Source organism: Meleagris gallopavo, chromosome 6 (genome assembly GCF_905368555.1).
Source record: "Meleagris gallopavo chromosome 6, MGAL_WU_HG_1.1, whole genome shotgun sequence".
Classification (NCBI taxonomy): Eukaryota; Metazoa; Chordata; class Aves; order Galliformes; family Phasianidae; genus Meleagris; species Meleagris gallopavo.
The window spans coordinates 30,820,024-30,842,771 of NC_139409.1; the positions used below are offsets into that span (position 1 = coordinate 30,820,024).

At 47.4% G+C, this 22,748-nt stretch overlaps 1 protein-coding gene and 1 long non-coding RNA gene across 2 annotated transcripts in view; one reads left to right on the forward strand and one right to left on the reverse strand.

Moving 5' to 3' along the window:
* Window positions 1–15,396, reverse strand: part of IGF2BP3 (insulin like growth factor 2 mRNA binding protein 3) — a 104,858-nt gene extending 89,462 nt beyond the window's left edge. Inside the window, exons 1-3 of the mRNA XM_085226191.1 lie at window positions 15,283–15,396; window positions 14,650–14,851; window positions 13,759–13,819 (exon numbers count right to left, since the gene is read on the reverse strand). Of these exons, the coding sequence (XP_085082317.1) occupies window positions 13,759–13,819; window positions 14,650–14,824 (236 nt within the window). The 5' untranslated portion in view covers window positions 14,825–14,851; window positions 15,283–15,396. The remainder of the gene's footprint in view (window positions 1–13,758; window positions 13,820–14,649; window positions 14,852–15,282) is intronic.
* LOC146544124 (uncharacterized) lies at window positions 15,396–17,114 on the forward strand. Its single transcript, XR_014883884.1, has 2 exons — window positions 15,396–15,878; window positions 16,763–17,114. It is a non-coding gene; the product is annotated as an uncharacterized LOC146544124 (long non-coding RNA).
* The last annotated feature ends 5,634 nt before the right edge of the window (window positions 17,115–22,748 follow it).

Here is a 22,748-nt window from a genome sequence, read left to right on the forward strand (position 1 = left end):
AAATGTGGTGTTCTGAGGCGAGGCAGACAGTCAGCTTTCACCTATTACCATTTACTTTGAGATTTCATTTTGACAACTCTCACACCACTAATTAGACTAAAAGCTTACATTAATTATTTGTAAATTCCCACAAGTGATCCATAAAGACATTTTAAAAAGAGTATTCTAAAGATTCTTCCATTACCACACTAATGCTGAACGTCTCATTTTAAAAACATTTTTTCCAGGTGTTGTTAATGACTGAAGACTGTTAAGATATTTGTTCTTTAATTAAAGAATTAAGCACTGCTTCAAAATTAATGGGAAGTACCAATATCAAAAAAAAGGAAAAGAATTTTCACGTCCCCTTTGCTTGGTGGCTTCCAACATTTCAACCCTCTCTCTCTTCTCCAAACTCTTTGGAGAAAGTGTGTTTTCTGTTGTTTTGTTTTGGATTGGGGTTGGGGGGGAAGTATGAGGAGAGTTGTTGATTAAATGACAGTTTCTCTTCCCCTCTTAGAACACGAAGTCTATATTCCTCAAACAATGTTACTACTGAGTTGACTTTTTTCCACCAGATATTTTAGGGCTATAGTCACTTGTCGTTTATTTTCCCATCCCAACAGCTAACTTGCAATTAACTGGGATGTGGATAACACCAAAAATACTCAGAATGTATAAGAAGAACTAAAAATAATATGTTTAAATGCAGAAGTGCTTCTTAGACGCATGAAAAATTGTCTAGAATCTATCCTAACCCAACCGAGTTAATAATCCCTTAGTAATGCGACAATTTTTTTTTGTTTCATATTTTCCCACTCTTTTCTCCTCTGTCCTCTCCCTTCCCTTGGCCACCAAAAGGGTCGGAAGCTCCTTCTATCCCCTTATTTTCCTGGTGCCCACAAGGCTACTAGATGAAGCAGCCAACATTCCCATGGACCAATTGCAGAGTTTTACACCAGCTGCAGAAGCAGATCTAGACCAAAGTTCATGTACAACATGCCTGCAACATAAGATTGTACTCTAGGCTAGGGACCTCTAAGGAAAAGAAGAATTACTTAGTTTCAAAAATTTTGATCAATTGAGATCCTATTAAAAATGCAGAGAGGTAGAAAGAAATGGTGCAGGACACTTCAGAGCCATTTCTAAAGAGAAAGAGGGTCCAAAATTTTAGGAACTGAGATGCCAACAAGACGCCTTGCTTCGTGATGCAGTTGCAAGACAGACTCTATAGCTCTGATTTCCCACCGTTACATTCCCAATTTGCTCACCCATGAGACTATATTTACAAAGAATATTGGAAATGCTTTCCAGATTCCTTACATCACCGTTACCACATAAGCATAACACATTTTGGCCAACTTCGGGTCAACTACAATTGAAATAAAGGCTATTCATACTGAGGTTAAGGTGACTCTATGCTACACATTAACCATTCCAACACACTTTTGCATTGGACGTTATAGAAGGCTTGAAATAAAATAGCAAGAGGTGTTCTAACTCTACCACACACAGCATGTAACTTCTGTCATGTAACATCAAAAAGCCAGGAACTATTTGCTACCTTTTTTGCTAGTAAATACCTGATTTAAGCCTCTCAGCCTAAGGGCACGCTGCATGCTCTAGAGCTTAACTTGAGAGAGGCTTCAGGTGTTTAGGGAGCACAAGGGTACATCGCAGGGCACACCCCGCTGCGGCCTCACAATTTCACCCCACACGTGGATTTATTACTACTATATATTTTTTTAATTTAAGAAAAATCTCTCTCTGCCTCTCTTTGACTAGTCTATGAAAAAAATGACAAATTAACATCCAATTCCACAGATTCTCAGGAAACGAAGATCTTTCTAAGGGTCTGAGATATGTAGATGGTACTTTCTGGAGCGCTTCAAGAAGCTCACATGCAATAACTAGAATATGAGGAAAGTCAGAGCCAAAGGGAGATTGTAAGTGTACATATGAACTTCAGCTAGTAGATGGGCTCTCTAGCATTTCCATGATACAAGAAGGATATTTAAGAATTACTAACTACTTAGACTAGAACTAGTACTTAGACAGTACTGACTGCCAGCCTGCTTACATGTTGATGGTTTTTTTTGCAGTTGTATTATTTATTGTTGGTGGCGGCTTAAGTTTTAAACCTATTAATTTCATCCTTACTACTGTCCACCCTTCAATCTCAAGACAAACCAAGAAACATTTAAAATGCAATGGCAAAACAGTTGGCTTTTAAATCCCCAAGACTGAGTTAACAGTAATAGATCTGAACTCGTATCTTGCCGGGCTTACAACAGTAGAAATGTCCAATTTGTCATATGTTTCCTATTACTATTGCTTTAAGTAAGATCTTCTATCTCAAAGGATTCAGTGTAACAAACCTCACTGACACAACTGGAAAGTTTTGTTTTTTGGAAATCAAACCTTTAAAGTATAAACTGATGCACGTAACCAAGACATCAACTCCCATATGGATGTTTTAGTAATTATTTTACTGGTCTGCACACTGATCTATCTAAACACCAACAAAAATTAGTAAGTGCAATTCCATGCCACCTTAAAGAAGTTAAATGACAGTCAGTGACATAACATGCCTCTCAGAGACAATACAACCTCACAACAAGTGAGTTATGCACTTCCATCACCAAATCTTTTTTCCTTCCTTTCTGCTTGCCCCCTCACAAAGCAAGCATCACAGACCACTGTGCAGCTTGGCTTTGTCATCTTCTTGCTGACCATCACCACGTGCAAGAAAAGAAAGCCAAATAAATCAGTCTCGTGGCTTTCAAACAGTACTGTCATTTTCTTAAATTAATATTTTCTGAAGAATTCCCTATAAAAGAGAATAATCCCATTCAACCGCACATAAAATATGTGGGCAAAACAGTACCACGCTTATTTCACAGCTGCACTTTTAATCACAATTGTTACATGTTGTTGAAGACAAGTGCATACTCTGCCCTCAAGAAGCTCAATTCTCCCATGTTATGGAGTACTGCCTTTCAGTCAGGTGCAGCACTAGATCATGCACAGTTCACATGCACACACGATTTTACACACGTGTTGGTCTAAAAACGTTACTGGAAAACATGGCTTTATGATTTACATGTCTTTAGAACCAAGTTTGTAAGGTACCATCTATACCACTTTTTCTGTGAACACAGATCCTCATAGCAAAAGCTTTTTTAAATTAAGTACACTGTTAATTTTACCTTTGTTAAACACCATTTTTTAAGAATTGCCAAAGCACCCTTCTGTGCTTTCACTGCAGCAGACCTGCTTAGCACATAAAGGGTTATGAAGGCATGAAGGCAGCCCCTGAACTTTCACACCAGCCCTTCACCATGGCCTCCGAGTATCTGTCCAAATGAAAAAGCCAGTAACTAAAAAACAAGTAGTAAGAGATCTTAAGATATGAAAAAAATGGTCAAATTGTGAAATGCCACAGCATTAAATTTATGCTTACAAACACTTGTACATAAGAGGCATAAGCACATTTTCTTTGTTAACCTTTACATATATTAAATTATTTTCCCCCACCTTTATAACACTATAAAGTCCCCCATGATTTTGAGAAGTTCTATGAAAGCACTTGTAGGAGAGCCATCATCACCTTTTAAATAACCCCATTATTTTTCATTTCCTTCTTCACAGAATCCTGAAAATCGCATGAGGGCGGTCAGCATCAGCTTCTTCCACTCTCACTGCCCATTCAAAATGCGCTTATGACCAGGGAAAGTTTCTGCACTGTATACACAGTGTAGCTGATAAACATTTAAACTATTTTACTTCACTCTCCATTAAGCTGAGCATTGTAGATTTGAATAAAGCAAAAAAAAAAAAAAAAAAACCTGTATACCATACTGTAGCTAAGTAACTCATTCATAAGCGTAAATTATGAGTTTATGACCATTAGAAGCAAGATTATTTGCCTTTAAAACTTGTTTTCAAACACAATATTTTGAGATATTTAAGTCAAGAGAAGGAGCAGAGTTTGTATGAGTGACAATGATAATTCTGACCAAAGTTACTACATTACTTAGCAGTTGATTGCTCCGGATTCAATCTGTACACCGATCTGTGAGCTTACTATCACACCAAGACAGTAATTACCAGCTTTCTTGCAGTTCTGCAGTATAGATGACTGAGAAGGATGCTGACATCGGGTGGTACCTGCCCCCGCTCTATCACAGCCATTCGCCAGCACATGGCTTAGCACAGCTCAAACACCCCTCACAAAGCTCTGAAATTCAGCTGTTCCACACGCACCTACATGTGTGCCCAGCTACTGAGAACTGAAGAAGATTTTAAAGAAGGAATAGAGAGCAGAAAAAAAGCTAAAAATACCAATTACCAGAAAAAAAGCCAGCATAAGGAAGACAATGATTCCGTAAGATAAGCATGCACCACAGAAGGAAACCATTCTTCTTTGGGAATCACTGCTCACTCCCTCCTAACACCAGTGTCTGTGCATACTCTTCGTTTTTCTCCCCAACATCACCCCTCAAATTTCAGCTCATTTTGAATTCTTCTTGCACCATTTTTATGTGGCAAGACAAAGAATCCAAAAAGCCTCATCTCCCCCCAGCCTCAAGGAGTGTTTAAGGGTTCCGAAACCACAAGCACATCATGCACAGGGCACTGGAGGGTTCTGGGCTGGATTTCAGAGGAGCAACAGCAGGTCAGGGCATCCAAGTTTCAAACAGAATTTCCCAAGCCTTGCCTTTTATCATTATTATTTCTCCCCCCAACCCCCCGCCTTCTTTTTTTTTTTTTTTTCCCCTTTTTAAAGGATATCACCCAAGGAGACCCACTCAGCGACATGAGGCAAAGCTCCCTCACACAGCAGCTTTCCAGCGCACAGACCAGCACTGTTCCCACCAACACGCAGCTCAGCCATTAGCACAGCTTGCGCCTCCACCCCAAAAGCCACGTTGCAGAGCTGCCGTGCCCAGCGGAGCAGCGCTCTGCAGCACGCTGCCATGAGTGCTCGTGCAGCGCTGCATCCCCGCAGCCAGCCGGGCGCTCAGAAGCAGCACTGCCATGCCACAGTGCTGATCTCAAGCACCAAAGCCAGTGACAGTTCAGCGAGTGAACTGTGTGGACAGGTGCTACGAGCAAAAGCGTTGAGACGGAGAGCAGCATGCATAAGCTTCTTATTTACCAAAGAGACAGGCAAAATGAACACAATTTTGTGATTTTACTGGAGCTACTCAAATACAAAGGGAAAGCAATCTTTAACTCAGTCCAAAAGGACTCTGCAAATTATAATGATAAATCCATCTTCTGCATTTATCCTCTAAATCTTTCTTCAATACTACTTTCAGAGAATAACAGAGCTTCACCTCCGTGTGGACAAATCACATGCTATGCATCTGAGACTCCACTCACAACTTGTGTGTAACTGAACAACCACCATCAAATCTGGTTGTACAAAAGGTGTGTAATCTGCCACTTCAGCAGAGTTCACAGTTCTGTGCATAACACAGGAGTTGGAGTACACTCACACGTGCACAGGCATTTCTTGTTTAAGACAGCAGCCAGGGCAAAAAGTGATTGGAAATCACATTTCTTTCAGAAAAAAAAAAAGAAAAAACCCTCAACTACATAACAGGAAAATGAAGTCTTCTAAATAGAGATATACAGCACAGCTCAGGAAAACAAGGTGAGCAGCAACCCAAAGCATGGCGCCAGAATTTCACCATTTGGCATCAGGTGTCAGAGCACCTAGCACCAAACCTCACATTTAATGAATAAATGAAGCAAGAACTAATGGGCACCTACTGTGACTTAATTTTTTAAGGTCTTTTAAAAAAAGTTCCTGTGCATCTGAGGATGAAGCAGTATTAATAGAGTGAATGCAGTTTTACACCACTGCTACAAAGCACCAGCATTGAACTCAGAAGAAATTTAATGCTGAGTATGCAGTACTGCAAAGAAAGAAGAAATCTGTGTTCAGGCTTTAAGAGCTGTCCATGTCTCCTTTATTTAGCACAGGTTATTAGAATCAGCTTAAATACCCGCGCTGCATCATAGGACCCTTCTCTTCCTTCAGTACATGTTAGTAAATCTACAGAACACATGTTCAACTACATGCTTAACATCTCTTACTGTACTTGAAATTGAAAAATAATCTCGATTTCCATACAGCTTCAAATATCTAGCAGCTCTGAAAGGTGCACATTGCTTAAAAAAAAAAAAAAAAGTATCCTACATGAAAATTTTTCAGAGTCCACACAGTTGGTAAGGAATGAGCAACAGGGCAGTGCAGATGTCCTGTCACGGCCAGAATCCCTGCAGCATTGCTGCACAGCAGCTCGCACTGCCAGCACCTGAACCCATGGAGACCAATGCTGCTAAAGGTTGGAGACACTCTCACTCAACCCCAGTGAGCAGCTGCCTCCACACACCCCAGTACCGGTTTTCCAAATACCTGGTTTTTCAGATACCACAGAGCCTCAATGAGAAGACCCACACATCCTTGATGGCGCAGCAATACCCATCTGTGACCAACCAGTGCACAATATTCCTAGACAAACAATGTTTTCTTCCCAAGTTATGTGCCTGCAGCTGCTGAAAAACCTTCACTGGAAAGCCATCTGAAGCACTTCTATCAGAACTCACAACCAGAAAAAGAAAATATGTCGTTTACACATTATCTTGTCTCTTATCTTGGATTAAACTACTGCCTGAATTCCTCAAACATCTATAGAATATATTTTCCAAGTACTGTCCTACGGACACATTGCTTTGAAATTTTTACTCTAGGAGTCAGAGGAAAAGTTGAACTGTTCTTGTGTGATAACTGGCAAACCACTAGCACATCAAGAGTCTTTCCCGCACGTGTAAACCAAATAGTCCACTTGATGGCTGAAAACAAATTCCTGGATGACCCATGTGACAGTTCTACAAATAAAACCCAAACTACCAACAGTAGTTCGGATTTTTGTTCTGTTTGGATTTTTGTTTTGTTTTTTTGCTTTGTTTTTAAACTTATTTTAAAGGGATATCTTTCCCTTTGCCAGATGACACATGTATTTTCCTGGTACAGCTGGGGCACTTTTCTGCACTGGAATACTTCAGACTCCATTAAGGTGCAACAAGCTCCATTTTTAAGGGAGAACTGACAGGGTCTGCATCTCTTACATTTTTAATCAATTTACCAAAACAAAGCTCTACTATTTTCAGAGGGCAAAAATGTAACGGACACTCAGTGCAGACTACGTATTTTAAAATTGCGTTCCTAAAGTTCAGCTGAGCATGAAAGTTAATCTTTCAAAAGTGAACATTCATCTCCGATTGTGTTCAAGTGTGCTAACACTAGCAAAAAGAGAAGAGCCACTGCCAATAACCTTGGCTGTTTTTATAGATTCCCTGGATACTTTTAATAAAGCACTCCTTAAACTGCACTGATTTTACAGTAATGTGATTTTATAACATACTTTTTTTTTTTTTTACATATTTTTACACACACTATATATACATAAATATGCTTAGAAACATTTCCTTGTATTATTTCTGACCAAGCTACACTCACTTTTTTAAAATCTCAAGATACCAAAAAAAAAAAAAAAAAATCAAATGGAATAAGGCCCATCCCACCTGAAGACCTTCCATTTCAAGACGGTTTCAATACTTAGTTCCACCTCCAAGAAGCATCAGATCCTTCTTTCACTTATTTTGTTATCTGTGCTCCAACCCAAATCTGAACTAGACTAACAGTACTGAATGTCTCGTGTTTCCTGTTAGAGTAAGTTTTCCATTCAGATGAGAACAAGGACAGTTTAGGGTGATGCTGGTGCACCATGAAGAGGCAAGTAACTAGGAGTCACTTTGGTGTTGGGGTTGCACTGCACAGGAGATGACCTTTATACTGCAGATTTCTCTTATGCAAACTGCTGTGAGAACGCATTTCAACAAAATAACAATTAATGTTATAATTGAATATAGTTTTACATATCATATTTCAGTACACTTATGGATAAAGCACCTTTCTCCTACCTATTTCTTATTGCTGTTTTATGTTCAGTATGTTTACATTTACCCAAATATTAACCCTAGCAGCGCATTTGATTTGCCAAGTATAAAGATATCTAACTACAAACATGAAGATTTTCTTCTTGGCCAAACGTGTGCATCTGTCAACACCAACTAATACTGCAGACTCTTATTTCCTCCTGTTTTTCCATCTTTCCAATCTTTTTTTAAAAATTATTCTCATTTTTAAATTACCTGAAACATGCCCAAACACACAGAAGCTCTTGTTTCTCTACAGGAACTTCCCAAAGGCAGATTGCTTACACTGTAGGCGATGGGGAAAAACAACTGCCCCTAAAGTGCCCACTCTGATAAGTGAGCCACAGGAGATTGAGGAGCACCTAATCTGCTTCTCCACAGCATGCTCCATGCCAAGGGTCCTCCCACAGTTTATCAACAATATTGCCTTTATTTGGACAACAGATGTAAGATTTGTACAGCAAAGATGCAAGATGGAAATCCATATAAATGTGTATTCTCTGCACGTCCAGGGAAATATAAAAGTATATACAAGTGTGTGGATGGAACCCCCAGTACTTCTGGTGACAGTGTCACCTGTCTGGAGAAAATAAGGAAAAGTTAGGTTTTTATCTTAGCGAACATAAAACTTTGTACTCTGCTTCAGCCAAGAGAAAGAACATGCAGATAAACCACATTGCATACGAAAACCAAGAGCATGCTTTAGAAGAGAACTGCACTGCAGCACCCTGAATGCACATACTGCACCCAGGCACTGCTGAATGCATCAACCTTGCTCAGGCTTTTCCACCTATCCTTGTCCCTCTGAAAAAGATGAAGTTACTCTTTTGACATTTTATAACATTTATTTTTTGCCCCTATACTCCACCTATTTTCTTGTTTTAAAGGAGCAAATTTCAATTAACTTCAATTTCAAATCAAAACTGTCTCAAACTACAAGAACAAAAATCTGAAGTTCGTGCCACGCCACACCACGCCTGCCTCTTTGGGCACAGGACAAAGCCACCAGAAAAGAGCTGTACTTGTGCTCCACATCTCTCTCCACTGATTATCAGAAGTCTGGGAGGAGTAAGCCTTGAAAGTTAAAATGTCTTTAGGGAACAGGCTTAAGGAGGTAGGATTCGTTCTGTGAGCCCTGACCATGGCTAAGAAGGTGCATTTCATTTCTGCCTGTGTCCCTGCTCAAAAGCATTGTGGGAAGCTCTATGTTTTCTGTTAGGGAGATAAATGCCAAGCTCTTCAAGATTTTTTCAGGTCAAAACTGAGCATTTGAAGTCCACCCAAAAGCCAGCCAGAAGCCATAAAAGGACTCCAGCACTGCAGAGTCCTAAGCTCTGCACTTAAAAGAGTAACTGATATGAATACCCCCGTTTTACAAAAATACTGCCTTCAAGGGCTCAAAAAGGTGCAAAAGGGGTCTCGTTACTCCAACGGTAAGAATAAAAAGAAAAAATGGGAATTTTTAAATATTTCCTGTTTAAACTTCACTACTTTTGCATTACACTACAAAAAATGCTATTTTTCATTCCTTCCCTTCAGGATTTACCAATCTACACACAACTTAATGTCTACTACAGGTATGCTTTCCCATAAAGCAAAAAGAGAATGAAACTGAGCTTATAGGGCACAACCTGGGGGATGTATTTCATGAATTTCAGCTTATTAAAAAAAAAAAATTGCAGCAAAAAAGGATTTTTTTTTTTAGTGATGAGATAGTATGAGTAGTTGTAAAATTTAAGCTTTCCACAACATAAGAGAACATGGTCAGCAAATAATTTCTTGTTCTTGCCATCACAACTTGTCCACATAGGAATCACAACAGTTACGCAGGTTCACATTTTCTACTACAAGAGTGAGCTTTCAAACAATTATTTATTTATTAAAAGGGAAAAAAAAAATCCCTGCTCACATCTGCAAGCAGAAGTGTGAGAACAGAGACTAAAGCTTCCAATTTTAAATCGCGCATTTTGACTTTCCGCTCTCTAAAATGCTGATCCGCACCCAGGCGCGGCCTCGGCCTCGTTCCACAGAAAAGGGCACGAATACAGTTAATGAATGACATTTTCTATCACATCTCCTTACATACAGCATGCTTAGCCTTGCTTTATGTTTACAGAAGCAAGACTAAAAATGTCTGCCACAAAATTATTTTTAAATATCCACGACTGCCGTAGCTTCCCTGCATAGGTTGGCCCTGAAGCCTTTTCCCACTGCCCTGCGCACACAGAAGACACAAGCCCTAATTATACTAGAAATTAGCAACCGAATCCGACAGCATAGCGCAAGGCTCCCACAGACGTGTTTTGTGAGGACTTTGGGGCCTGCTGCCCTCAGATTAGCCATCACCCACTTGGGCGTTACATCAAAGGCGGCCTCACCCACGTGGCACACCTTTGTCACCTCCTCTCCTAGAGAAAGCCCCTCCAACAGAGGGAAAGGGAATTTATTTTCTCAACAAAGGGCCCCCAGAGGTGTGGTTAAAAAAAATTAACCTCCCAATCAGAGAAAACACCTCCTTATTAATGCAGTTCAGGCGTCGCAAGTGATTTAAGCACCTGGAAGGGACAGGGCCCAGCCCCAGGTGCTCCCATTTGGGGTGTGACGAGGGGAAGGGCACAGCACAAGTGACACAGGGCCATGTCAGCGACCAGGCGCAGCGCAGGCGGCCTCGCGAGGTGCCAGCTGCTCCTGCCGTGCCACGAGGCAGCGCCCAAAAGTGTGCCATGTGCTGCACGGCACTGGCCCCAGTGAGGAGAGCCGGGCCAAGGCATGGCTGCCACAAACCGTCCCCCGCGTTCCTCAGTGGAACATGACCGGTTGCGATGCCTCCACAGAGTTTTGAATAAAGTGACCTAAACCTTTAAATATTGCAACGGCCTTCCCTCCATGCAGAGGGGTCCGAATGCAGAATTTCTGCATTCCTTTCACATTCCCTTGAGATTTCCATAGTAAGTCAGAAATCTACGCTGAGCTTATTAAAGACTTTGCACCTCCCCCGAAATAATTCCCCACCCTTCCATCAAGAAAACCTTGACCAGGCCCCTTCTTTCAGCACAGCCCTTGTCTTTAAATACTTCCAGGGGGAGGGGAGGCAGAGCCATACACAGGCCTGCACAGCAGGTAGGGAGGCAATTCTGCAGGCCTGGGTGTGCCCACTCCCAACGTGGGGATCCAGCAGAGGCTGGAATGCAGCCACCCCAGCCCTCAGTCCCCCTCCAGCCATCAGCATCGTGGCAGCCTCGGCCTATGGCACCCTGACCTCCTGTGCATTACAGGGAGATGGATGGCCAAGCACTCAGCCTTCCCTCCCACCCTTCCCTGGAAAGACACCCACGAATCACCAGTGGGAGCAGTGGTAGCCATACACTCTTTAAAAAATAATAATAATATAGGAACTTGCGAGGCAGTGAGATGGAGCTCCCTGCAAAGCAGCCTCACAGTGACCAGGGGGCAATACAACACACAAAACAATTCCAACGCACCACAAACCAACTTTTGCTCTTAAGAAACATCACTTGACCCAACTTAATTGTACGCTCACAGGGAGAGACAGGTTTGGTGTTTTCACTGGTCTTGTGAACAGTGCCACTCCTCTGGCTGGCTCAGAGGCAGAGGAGCACACGAGGCCCCATGGAGGCCCAGCCAGCACCCCCTGCATCAAGAGATATGGGGGTTGCAGGAAGTTACTCTGAAAACACGTTAACAACCAGCCTCACCAAAACACCAGCTTGGGAAGGCCGTGCTCTTACACATCTCACCACTCTACATACACACCCAGTCAGCAATGTCTGGAGACGCAAAAAAAATCCCAACTTTTTGACAATCCCTTCCCCCCCCCCCCCTTCCAGTCCCACCCCCAAATGGAAGAGTATCCTACATCTATAAAAGGAGCAGGAAAGGCAATTTTACTTACGGAGGCCACTGAACAAATTTTAAATGAGTTTCTATATTTGATTTTGGAAGAGGAGTAGTAGAAACAAAGGGGAAGGAAGTGCAGCTATGAGAAATGCAAGTTAATTTTCTCTTAAACAGCAGGATAAATCGGAGCTGCGTGCACTTTAACTAGTGAGGACTTGGGAGAAACAAGGCGGCTAGGCTGATACAATTGTATCTGATTTTTTTTTTTTTTTTTTTTAAATCCTATTGCTATGCCCATATGTAGGCTGGAGAAGTGCTAAAGTCCAGTGCAGCACTGTTCCCAACCCCAGTGCAGACATATCCACACTGGTACACTGGTGATAGCTGGGAATACACAAACACAGGAAGACACCAACAAACGTAAAGAGGGACTTTTACACTGATCCACATCTGACAACAACTCAGAGAGCAGGAAAATACACTGAAGCACATTAAACAGTAATACAAAAAGTTTGGGGGGAGGAACACAGCAATGTTCAGTTTGCCTTTACCATAAGCAAAATAAATTTGTTTTCAACAACGTGAACAGAATAATTTGTGCAAGCTTAAGATAAATAAGAACTATACGCTCATTTATTATGGAAATTGAGAGGAAGTGATCAGTCCATATTTCTCCACTGGACTCTTCCTTCTTAAAAGTACAAATATTTTCCCTCCACAATAATTTCTTTTTATATACAGAAGACCTGGAATACAGACTGCTGCAAACCAAAGCCACGTATCTCACATAACAAATGAAGGAGCACACATAGTACATTAATTCCCAATTAAAAGAAGTACCAAATGCAACCACAACGATCAGCAGTGTGAAATGGTCCAGAAAGGGTTTAGTTTTTTTTTTTTAAATGCCCCTTAACTAAATCAAAAATCCTCTATGCTTTCCCAAGCAAAGATTTCCTCCAACACCTACCAGTGATTAAACTTCAATTCCCAAAGCACCCCATCACTACGTCCAAATTCTCCTTTTCCAAACAGCTATTTTCAAAGAACCGTGATTTTAAAATGAACACTGAAATGGCAGATGCCCCTCTTCCAAAGTTCCACAGACAGACATACTTCTCAGATTGAATAACGGAGCTCAGAAACAAGCACGTGCAAAGTTTAGTGTCTTTTGCTGGTACTATCTGGTGCAAGCCAGGTTCCCTGCAATCTAGCATTCGTGGCCGAATTGCTACAGGCAGCAGAAAAACACCGCCCTGCTGTATCACAAGTATCACTTCTGTACACGAGGCCCACTAAATTACTACCCTGAAAAAAATTAAACACACATTTTGAAATTAAGGACCCATTAATCCAGCCCTTCTTAGGAAGAAGTCATCCTCCTGCTGCTTCGCTACACCAGCTCGAAGGAGATACAAACCCTCTCGCACACAAATAGTCAAACACAGCCCTGCACCGCGTGCCTATAAAACGCTCTGTACTCCAACATGGCAGGAGCAGAGATGTACACAGCGGCGTATTTACACGACGCGTTCTGCTGCTAGAGCTCGTGTGCTCGCCGCTCCACAGCCCCTCACTGCAGCTCCTGCTCACACACTGAATTTTAACTCCTCTAGGGAACTTTAAAATCTCACCAACCATTCACCATTGCAATGCAATAACCTGATCATTCCACAAAAAGGCCTTCCCCCCCCCCCCCTTTTTTTTTTTCCCTCTTAATACTACCCTGCTCAATGCAATCCATAGAAATACACGGGGCCATACTAGCACAGAACAAGCTGCGGGTGTAAGAAAACCATCCCTTAGTCTATAAGGATGAGAAACCCAAGCCTATGCAATTTTTCAAATCACTTCTCACTAGGGAAACGCAGAAGGAATTAATAATAATGAGAAAAAAAGAGAAATTACCTTTGTCTTTTAGGGACTGAATGCTCAACTTCTATGAGTTTCCCGTGCAGCTCCACTTTACCTGCGGGGAAGAACAGAAGGGAAAATATTGGAGAGCGGCCGTTGCGGCTCGCGGCGGCGCGAGGCAGCAAAGCGGAGCGCAACACGTTAGAGCCCATTCATCGGCCGCGGGGCAGCCCGGGGCGGGAACAAAGCCGTGGCCGCGGGGCCGCTGGTCCCGGGAAAGGGCTTCGGGGAAGGCGAGAGGGGCTGCGCGGAGCCGCGGGCCTCCAAGCCGGTCCGGGAGCACGCGGAGAAAGCGGCCCGACCGCGGCGGGGCCGCCGCTCGCGGAGGTTCCGCTAAGCAGCTTCACCCGCCGTTTTTATTATTATTATCATTATTACGTTGTTTGGTGGGTGTTTTTTTTTCTTGTTGGCGGTTTTTTGGCGTTGTGTTTTTTGGTTTTGTTTTGTTTGTTTTTTTTTTTTTTTTTTTTTTTTAAATGCACAAAAACAGGATGTCGGGGCCGGGAGCAGGAGCGCTGCTGGAGGCGGTGATGGGTGCGTGAGAGCGGCGAAAAGAAACCGAAATAAATACCGGTCGGAGCGGAGGAGGGGGGGTGGCGGGGCTCCCACCTCCCGGCTGCGGGGCATTTCGGCGGGCAGCCCGCGGCCTGCGCCGGGCCGAGTCGAGGGGCCGCGGGGAGGAAAGGGGGGAGGGGAGGGGGGGGCACCGAGGGCCGCCCGCCCCCGCGATGGGCCCCGGCGTGTGGAAAAAACAGGGGGCCGCGGGCCCGGCCCTCCTCCGCTTCCCCCCTCCCCCCCCCGGGGGCCGCCGCCGTGCCGGGGGAGTCTCACCTGGACGCGAGGGGGACACCGGGGGCCGTCGGGGGTGGGCGCGGGGCCGCTCACCTGAAAGCGCCTCGATGGCCTTCATGGCCCAGCTCTCGTCGGGGCAGTCCACGAAGGCGTAGCCCGTCTTCACTAGGAACTGGCCCGAGAAGGGGATCTTGGAGTCCTTAAAGAGACTTTCCAGGTCGAGCGGGCTGACGTTCTCGCCGAGGTTGCCGATGTAGAGCTTGTTCATCTTCCCGGCGGCGGCTGCAGCCCTCGGCTGGCGGGAGGAGGTGGGGAGAAAACAAAACGCGATGGAGGAAGGAGAGAGAGAGAGGACGGGGAGGATAATCGGCTCCGCAGCTCGCGGCCCTCCCTCCCTCTCTCAAGGGGTAAAAAATAAAACGAAAACGAAGGCGAACGGAGCCCTAAGTGCGTGCCGTGCCACCCGGGCGCATGGGGGGCCGCGGGAACAGCCGGCGCCGGGCCGCGATGGCGGGCTGCGAGAGGAAGAGGAGGAGGGGAGGGAGGGAAAAAAAGTACTTTTTGTCTTTGCCCCCGAGCCCCTCCGGCAGCAGCGGGCGGACTATGGAAATGTCACACTACGTGCGCGCAGGCACCGCCTCTCGCTGCAAAAAAACACACAGAGAGAGGAGGGGAGGGGGAGGGAAGGAGGGAGGGAGGCAGAGAAGGGAAAGAAAAAAAAATTACTTGAATATTCCGGCTTTTTGAATGAGCCACGTGTTCAAACTACAAATCAACTTCTCACGTGAGGAATCCCGGCTCTTCAATTAGCGAGCGGCTGGGCCGGAGGGGGGGGCGGAGGGAGGGAGGGAGGAGGAGGAGGAGGGGGAGGAGAAGAAGGAGGAGGAGGAGGGGGAGGATCGGGGTGAAGGCCGGGGGGAGCCGGGCGGGACGGGACAAGTTGAGAGCGGAGGGCGGGGGAAGGGGAACGCGGAGCCGGGTGGGCGCAAGCCCTGCCCCCGCCTCTGCCCTTCCGCCGGGGGGCCCCAGGCACCCGAAAAGGAGCGAGCGAGAGGGGTGGCGGCCCGAGGAGGGAGGGGAAAAGACACCGCAGTGCCCGCCCCCGCCCCGCTCCTCCCCGCCGGGCCGGGGGATTGGGCAGCGGTGGCGCGGCACGGAGAGCCCGAGGCGCCGGGAGGGTCGGGGGGAGGAAGAGGAGGAGGAGGATGAGGATGAGGAGGGGAATGGGAATGGGAATGGGGGGTTGGTGGAGCGGTCGCGGCTGCGTGCTGGGGGGCTGCGATGGGGCGGGGGGCTGCGCAGCCCCTCCGGAGCCCCATCTGGTAATGGTTGTGCGATGCGGGCGTTAGGGAAAGGAGGGGGGAAAGGGGGGGAAAAAATACACGAGAAAAAAAATAGACAAAGGGGCGGAGGGCAGCGAGGGAGGATGGGGAAGGGGAGCGGCGCGGCGGAACCTCGCTTGGGGCATCGGGGCCGGGCCGAGGGCACACAAAGGGCCGCGGCCCCCTCCCCCCAGAGCCGTTAGCGACTCGGTCGGGCGGGCACGGAGGGGGGCTCGGGGAGGGGGGAGGCACGGAGAGACTGGCGGGGGGCCGAGAGAACGCGCCCTCAGCGGGGAGAGGAGACGGAAATGAGAGCCGAGCCGCGCTCCGTGCGGGCGGCCAGCGGGGCTCGGCGCGCCCGAGGGAGGTGCGTCCCTCCCGCGCGGCCCCGCGCGATAGGAGCGCGGCGGACCGCTGTTCTCCCCGCGCCGCCCTCGTTCCCACGCGTGCCGCAGCGGCCGCGGGGCGCAACTTCGACACAACTCGACGGGGCCTCTCCTTTGTTCCCAGTGCTCCGTGCGGGGCTCCGGGGGCACTGGGGCCGCTCCTTCCCGAAGCCATCGTGCGCGGCCTTCCCGCGGCCGCGCCGAGCCGCGAACGCGGCCCTCCCACTGTGCGCGGCGGTGCCCGAGGCTCCGCGAGGAACCGGGATGGGCGAGAGCTGCAGCTCGGGGCCGGCCGGAGGGGCTGAGGGATTGTCGGCTAGGCTGTGCTCATCGGAATTTAAGCACTACTTCCGTTTTGTTGGAAATGAGCAAATAATTCTCTTCATTTTCCCCCCACCCACCCCTCACTCCCCCCTTTTTTTTTTCCCGACTGTATTAACCTCCTCCTGGCTCTTTAACGCCGGCTGAGGCATTTCCCGAAATGAATTTGTGTTTCAGCGTTTCAAACGCTATGGCGTCGTTGAAAGAAACAATTGTGTCAACCGGGTGCAGCCCCTCGCGAAGCGCCCCGCGCTCGATCGGACCCGGGCAGCCATCGGCCGCCGTCCTCGAGGCTTCGTTGCGCTCTGCACGAATTCGATCCGTGCCGAATTTCCCAGCGCCGTGCATGTGCTCGTTCCGCCATGGTCGGGCTGTGGGATTTCCTCCGGCCGCCAGCCGGGCTGCGCCCATGCAGCGTCCTCTTTTGCAGATGTGTTTGCTAGGAGATCTATTGTAAGAAATGAAGCTTGAAAGTCCACAGCACGATCGCAATCGGACGGCTGGAAAAATAAATAATGTAGAAATAAAACCCCGTTTATTAGCAGTCCCTTTCTTTTGCTCCTCTGGAAACATCTCGCTAATAAGGCGGAATATTTGTCTCTAATGCTCAATAATACGGAGCTTTGTTTGCAAGAAGTGTGGGTTGGGTAGCGGTTTCGTGAGTAAATCCAATGGCTGAAATGCCAGAAAATAAAGGAGCACCCGATGGAGCGGGGGTCGCGGCGCGGGGATCCGCCCTGTACAGAGTAGACGGGCGGGCCCCCGGACCGCGACCCCCACTCCGCGCCGGCCCGGGGCAGCCGTCGGGGCCGCGGATCCACTCCCACCCGTGGGCGGCCATCGCCACTCGTAGTAAAACGGCGCGGGGCGTGGCGCGCTACCTCTTCCCATTGGCTAGCGGACGGCCGAGCGCGCCGCTGCGCCGCTTTCTATTGGCTGAAGCGCCGGCCCGCGTGGCGCGAAAGAGGGGGCGCGGGCGCGAGAGTAGGGGGCGCGGGAGCGGGGGGCGAGGGCGGGGAGAGCCGGTGGCGGCCCGGCCTTTGTCACGCGGTAAGTGCGGCCGTGCCGGTGAGCGCGGCAGAAAAGAGGCGGCGGCGGGCACCGGGCCGCGGTGATGCGGGGCGAGCGGCCGCCGATCCCCGGTGTACGGTCCCGGCTTTGTCTCCGGACCACGCGCCGCTCGAAGGGGTCTCGGAACCGGGTACCGGGCTAGCGGCGCGGCCGGGCGGGTGGAGAGTAATGAAGACGGAGGGCTGGAGATAACGCTGCGGGCGGCCCTGCGCCGGTAGGGCGGTTTTTCCAATAAAGCAGAGCCGCAAAGAGATCGCCTCGGTGTCTGTGTGACGGTGCGGCCGGGAGCCACAGGGACTCCTTATTTTGTAATGCGGTGGTCACACCGTGCGCTACCGAAACATCGCAAACCCCATTTCTGAGCGTGCGTTCCGGTGTGCAGAGCGCGGTGCCTGTGGCTCAGCACGGATCTGCATGCTCAGCTCGGAGAGCAAAGGTTTTATTTTTTCATTCTGTACGGTGATCTCAGGCTCCGGGTTCTGTTGCTCAGTTTATCTCCTTTTAAGCTTTAAAACACTCGCAAACCGATCTTACAAAACCAAAAATCCTCTCACGTGCATTTAAAACCCAAATCCAATTTGCAGTCACGTTGGCACGCACCGGCCGTCAACTTTTTATCGGCTCCGACTCCGCTGGGCACAGCCGCGTTCCGAACGGGGCTTTCCGAACGGCCCCGCTGCGACGGGGCACTGCGGCGTCCGGGACGCGAGCTCCGCTCCCGGCGGTGGCGGAGAGGGGGAGGAAGAGGGAACCCCGGCGGGCGCTGCCCGGGCTCCATCCCACCGGCGGCCGCAGCCCCCCCCCACGTGGCTCCTCCGCCCCGGGGCGCTCCGCGGGGCTCCCGCAGGAAGCGCGGGGCTGGAAACGAAGCGCGGCTTCGGCCGCGGGACCGCTTTCCCCCGTCGAAGGGGGTTTAACTCGCTTCGGGACGGGTTTTTTTGTTCGGCTTTTGTTTTGTTTCGTTCGGGTGCGTTTGGAGAAATCCGGCTCCGCTTCCCGCTTCGCTCAAGGAGCTCTTTTAGCCGAAGGGAAAAAAATATCGAGGGAGGGAAACGGGGCAGCAGCCCGAGCGTGAAATCCCCGCGGAGAGAACAATGGGCGCCCAGCGGCCCCGCGCTGGGTTCCCGCCAGGGCCCGCGCCGGGGGCTCCGCCGGTCCCTCCGCGCCGGGGGAGGGTCGGGGCCGGGAGCCCCGCACGGGCAGGACGGGACGCCCCCGGCTCCTGCCCAGCAGTCGTTAGGCGTTCGGAGGAGAAATCTTCGTTTCTTTCTCTACAAATGTTGGTACGGCACTGCCTCGGAGGGAACTCTGTAACATTTTTCTTTAGATATTTAAAAAAGGAAAAAAAAAAGAAAAAAAAAAAGCGACGTTATTTTGAGTTCTGATGGGTTATTTAGGTATTTTATAAGCACGATTGGAGATGTTAGCTGCTGGAGTTTGACAGAGTTTACTTTTTGGTTGTTTTATTTTAAATCGGTTTAATATCTTAGCAGACATTTATTCCTTTGCTGGATGTTGATAAGAGCTCAGCCCCTCCCTGCTCCTGTGATAGTTGGGGTTGATTTTGGTTTTGTCTTTTTACAAACCCAACCATATTTGTATGGTTTATAACATCCCAATAGCAAGGCAACACCCCTGAAACCAGCTTCAACTCAGCCATTAATTCACATATCATCTGAAAAACCAGCTCCCAAACATTTCTGTTGAAAATGCCCTTTCCCTTCACAATATATATTTTCTCATTTGCTCCTGATATTTTTTTCTTGTGCTCAGGAGCGACCCAGTGCTGAGCACTATGGGTTTTTCTTCCCATTCTTTGAGCACCTTAGCCCACAAATTGCAGAGCGCAAGGCCACCCCACCGCCTCTCCTGCACCCCAACCTCCTCCCTGCGTCCTTCTGTCCTTCTTCATCTGCCCTGAAATGTGCTCTGCTCAGTGCTCTGTGCTCCTCACAAAGCCATTCCCCAGAGCTGCTTGCCTTGTGCTGTGCGTTACCTTAGCGCATGGCTCGTGGCTTTAGGTAGAAAAACGTGGGGAACTTTGATGAGGGGAGATCTGTTTGGATGGTATTGTCAGTGCAAAATGGCTGCACAGCCATGTGAGGGGAGGAAATGCCTTTTTTTTTTTCTTCTTTTTTTCTTTGTTGTTTCCCCCCCCCCACCCAAGTTATGGGTTTCTGACAATTAATTAGCTAATGAAGTTTGACCTTTTTTTGTTTTTTTTTTCCTACAACACTTTACAGTTATTGCAAAAAAATAAAAAAATAAATTAAAAAAAGAAAATGGGAGCAGCTAAAACTTGTACCAAAAAAAAAAAAAAAAAAAAAAAAAAAAAAGTACTGAAGTAGGAGCAGAGAAATCAGCATAACCCAGCAGTGCTGTGCATCCCCAAAGCTTCAGCCTGGGGAAACAAACGGCAGCCCCAGTGCAGCCAGCCAGCCCCGCTTTCTGCTCATTCATTCCCATTTCGAGGCCCCGTTTGCATCTCAGTGGGGCGATCCCTGATGCCACTGGCACAGAAATGTATCCCAAACTAAGAAGCACTTTTTACCAACTTCAGCTCCAGGTTTTTCTACAGAAAATATTTTTGGGTTCACAGCAGATAATTTGTTTTAATTATTATCTTTTTTTTTTTTTTTTTTTTTTTTTTTTGTAGCAGTGAACAGATTTTCTGCACTTTCAAATGTTTTTCAGATCTTACTTAAACTAAAGTTTGCAAATCCAAGAGGGAAATATGAGAGAAATGCCATATTTAGGTGTGGTGTGAGGCTGTTCGCCGTGAGCGCGTTGTAGGGCATTGTGTGAGCGGATCAGGGCTTGTGGCAGTGGGGCTGAGCTCGCAGAGCGCGCGGGCACAGTGCTGCGATGGGGTCACGGGGCCAGAGGAAAAATGCAGCTTTCTTGCATCAGAGCCATGATAAAGCCCCCGCCCATGCACACACATCCACCGAGGCATTCTGATAGGCAGCGGTTGGAGGCAAGGCTCCTATCCACCTTCCTGGCCACAATGTAGCAATGTAAGAAGGGAGGCAAGTTGTGCCACCAAGGAAATGCCAATGTTTGTTTGCTTTTGCTCTTTGGGTGAAAAAAAAAAAAAAATTATCCACAATATTCTATTTTCTTGCATTGAGCATTGGATCCAAGGAAATTCAGGAGTGTTTCGTGCCTCCTTCTTTCAGCTTTGTTTGGGTTTCTGGTGCCAATAAGGCTGCATCCCAGCACCAAACCCAGGCGTGGTCCGAGTCAAAAGAGCGGCAGAGTTTCTTCTCAAAACAAAAAAATCAAAACGCTGGTTCCGATGGCAATGAAATGCAGCCTTAATCAAAATGGGTGCTAAAGCTCCTGAATGAAACCATGAAATTCCAGAAATTCTGCTTAAATTTCCCCCAGTGCCTGCAAGATAACGAAAATACAGAACTTTGTCTCTTCAAGTCAAAATAAAAACAAAATAACGATAAAACAATCAAATACGTGTTTGTAGGCAATGTTTATGTGAAGATACCTCCAGTCAGTGGCTCAGTCTAACTGCATGATGGAATATGCCATATTCCCAGCCCACATTTCTCATTTCAATGGCAGCCGTTGCGTTGTTCTGAGCTGGCCCGGCCACTGAAAGGTTCCACCCAGCCCCACCAAGCTGAGGGCAGTGGGGCTCGGCCGGGGGCTGCAATGGGCACTCTGGGGGCTTCCGTGGGGTTGTGGGAGAGATCCATCCCTCAGTGGGTCAGCGTTTGAGGTTTCCACCTTTGCCCCATCCCATAGGGGCTGCTCGCGGGTGCGCAGCCATGCGCCGGGTGCCAAAGTCCAGCTGTCCCAATTGTTGGGAAAGAGGGAGCAGCCCATGCTCCCCCCCGGAACACACTGTTTCTGCCCCATGCTGCCTTCACACAGCTCAGGAGCCCTTCTGAACAGGAAAAAAACCCACAACAAACGGTAGCCAAAGGGAATATTTCGTTTTCTCTATAAATTATGTGTGGAAGAGGAACAAAAAATATATGAGATTTCACACCTGAAATCCCCACCAGAACCCTCTCCTGTTTCCTTCTGCAACAAATAAAGTTGCAGTTGGTTTTATTCTCATACAAAATATTGTATGCCTTCATTTTATTTTTTTTCTAATTATTATTTTTTTTAATGGTAATTCCTTCACGCCGGGCACCTTGCAGTGGGCTCCCTGCCACCATGGATCGTGCCAGTGCCCGTTGGCAGCCCCACAGCACAGCCGCAAGCCAGGGCACGCTGTGCTGCAGCTGTGGGTCCAGCAGGGAGGTGCTGAGCTCCTCGGGATCTGGGGCTGGGGGTTGTGCTGCTGCCCAGCCCCCCAACAGGACACCCATGGGCCAGACTGCAGAACCTGGGCTTGCTCGTGGGGCAGGGGGCACAATGGTTGTGTTTTTAAATGAGAAGTGCAGAACTTTTCTTTGGGATTCTCTTCACACATTGCGCTTGTGGGGTTTGTCTCTTGCATTAACTGGTTCTTGCTAACCTGTTAATTTACTGCTATTAGTTTGCTTACACAATTTCTGGTTTTTATTTGGATTTTTTTATAGTTTTCTGGTCTCAAAGCCAGCTTAATCGATAGTACCTCCTTCGTTGTTGTTCATGTTCTTTTTACACACTTACCAAATTCAAACATTCATAAATCTTGTCCAGGCACTTCCAAAAGTAAGAAATACCCTAAGAATCAAGGAATAAAGATAGCAGAGCAGAACAAAATTTTAGTTTGGTTTTGTTTTTAGTGTGAGATACGAGGCATTTCTTGCAATGAAATGCTGAGATACAGCACTTACTATTTTCAGGAGAGGAATTCCTTTCCATGATCCTTTTTGTATGACCCCTGCAACAACACAGGAAGTAGTTTCAGGCACAGCAGAGCTCTGTACTTCTGCCTGCACGGGAACCAACACCAGCAGAGAACCGAGGGGCAGAGGGATGCCTTTCCTTCCCCTACTATGAGAAACCACATCACCTTTAGTTGCTATTTTAAATTCAGATCTATTAGTAACTAAACTAAACCGAGGAATCCACACCAGCAGAGACCATATTAGCACAAATCTTAAACCCGTTCCATCTGTGGGCAGCGTTCCCTTCA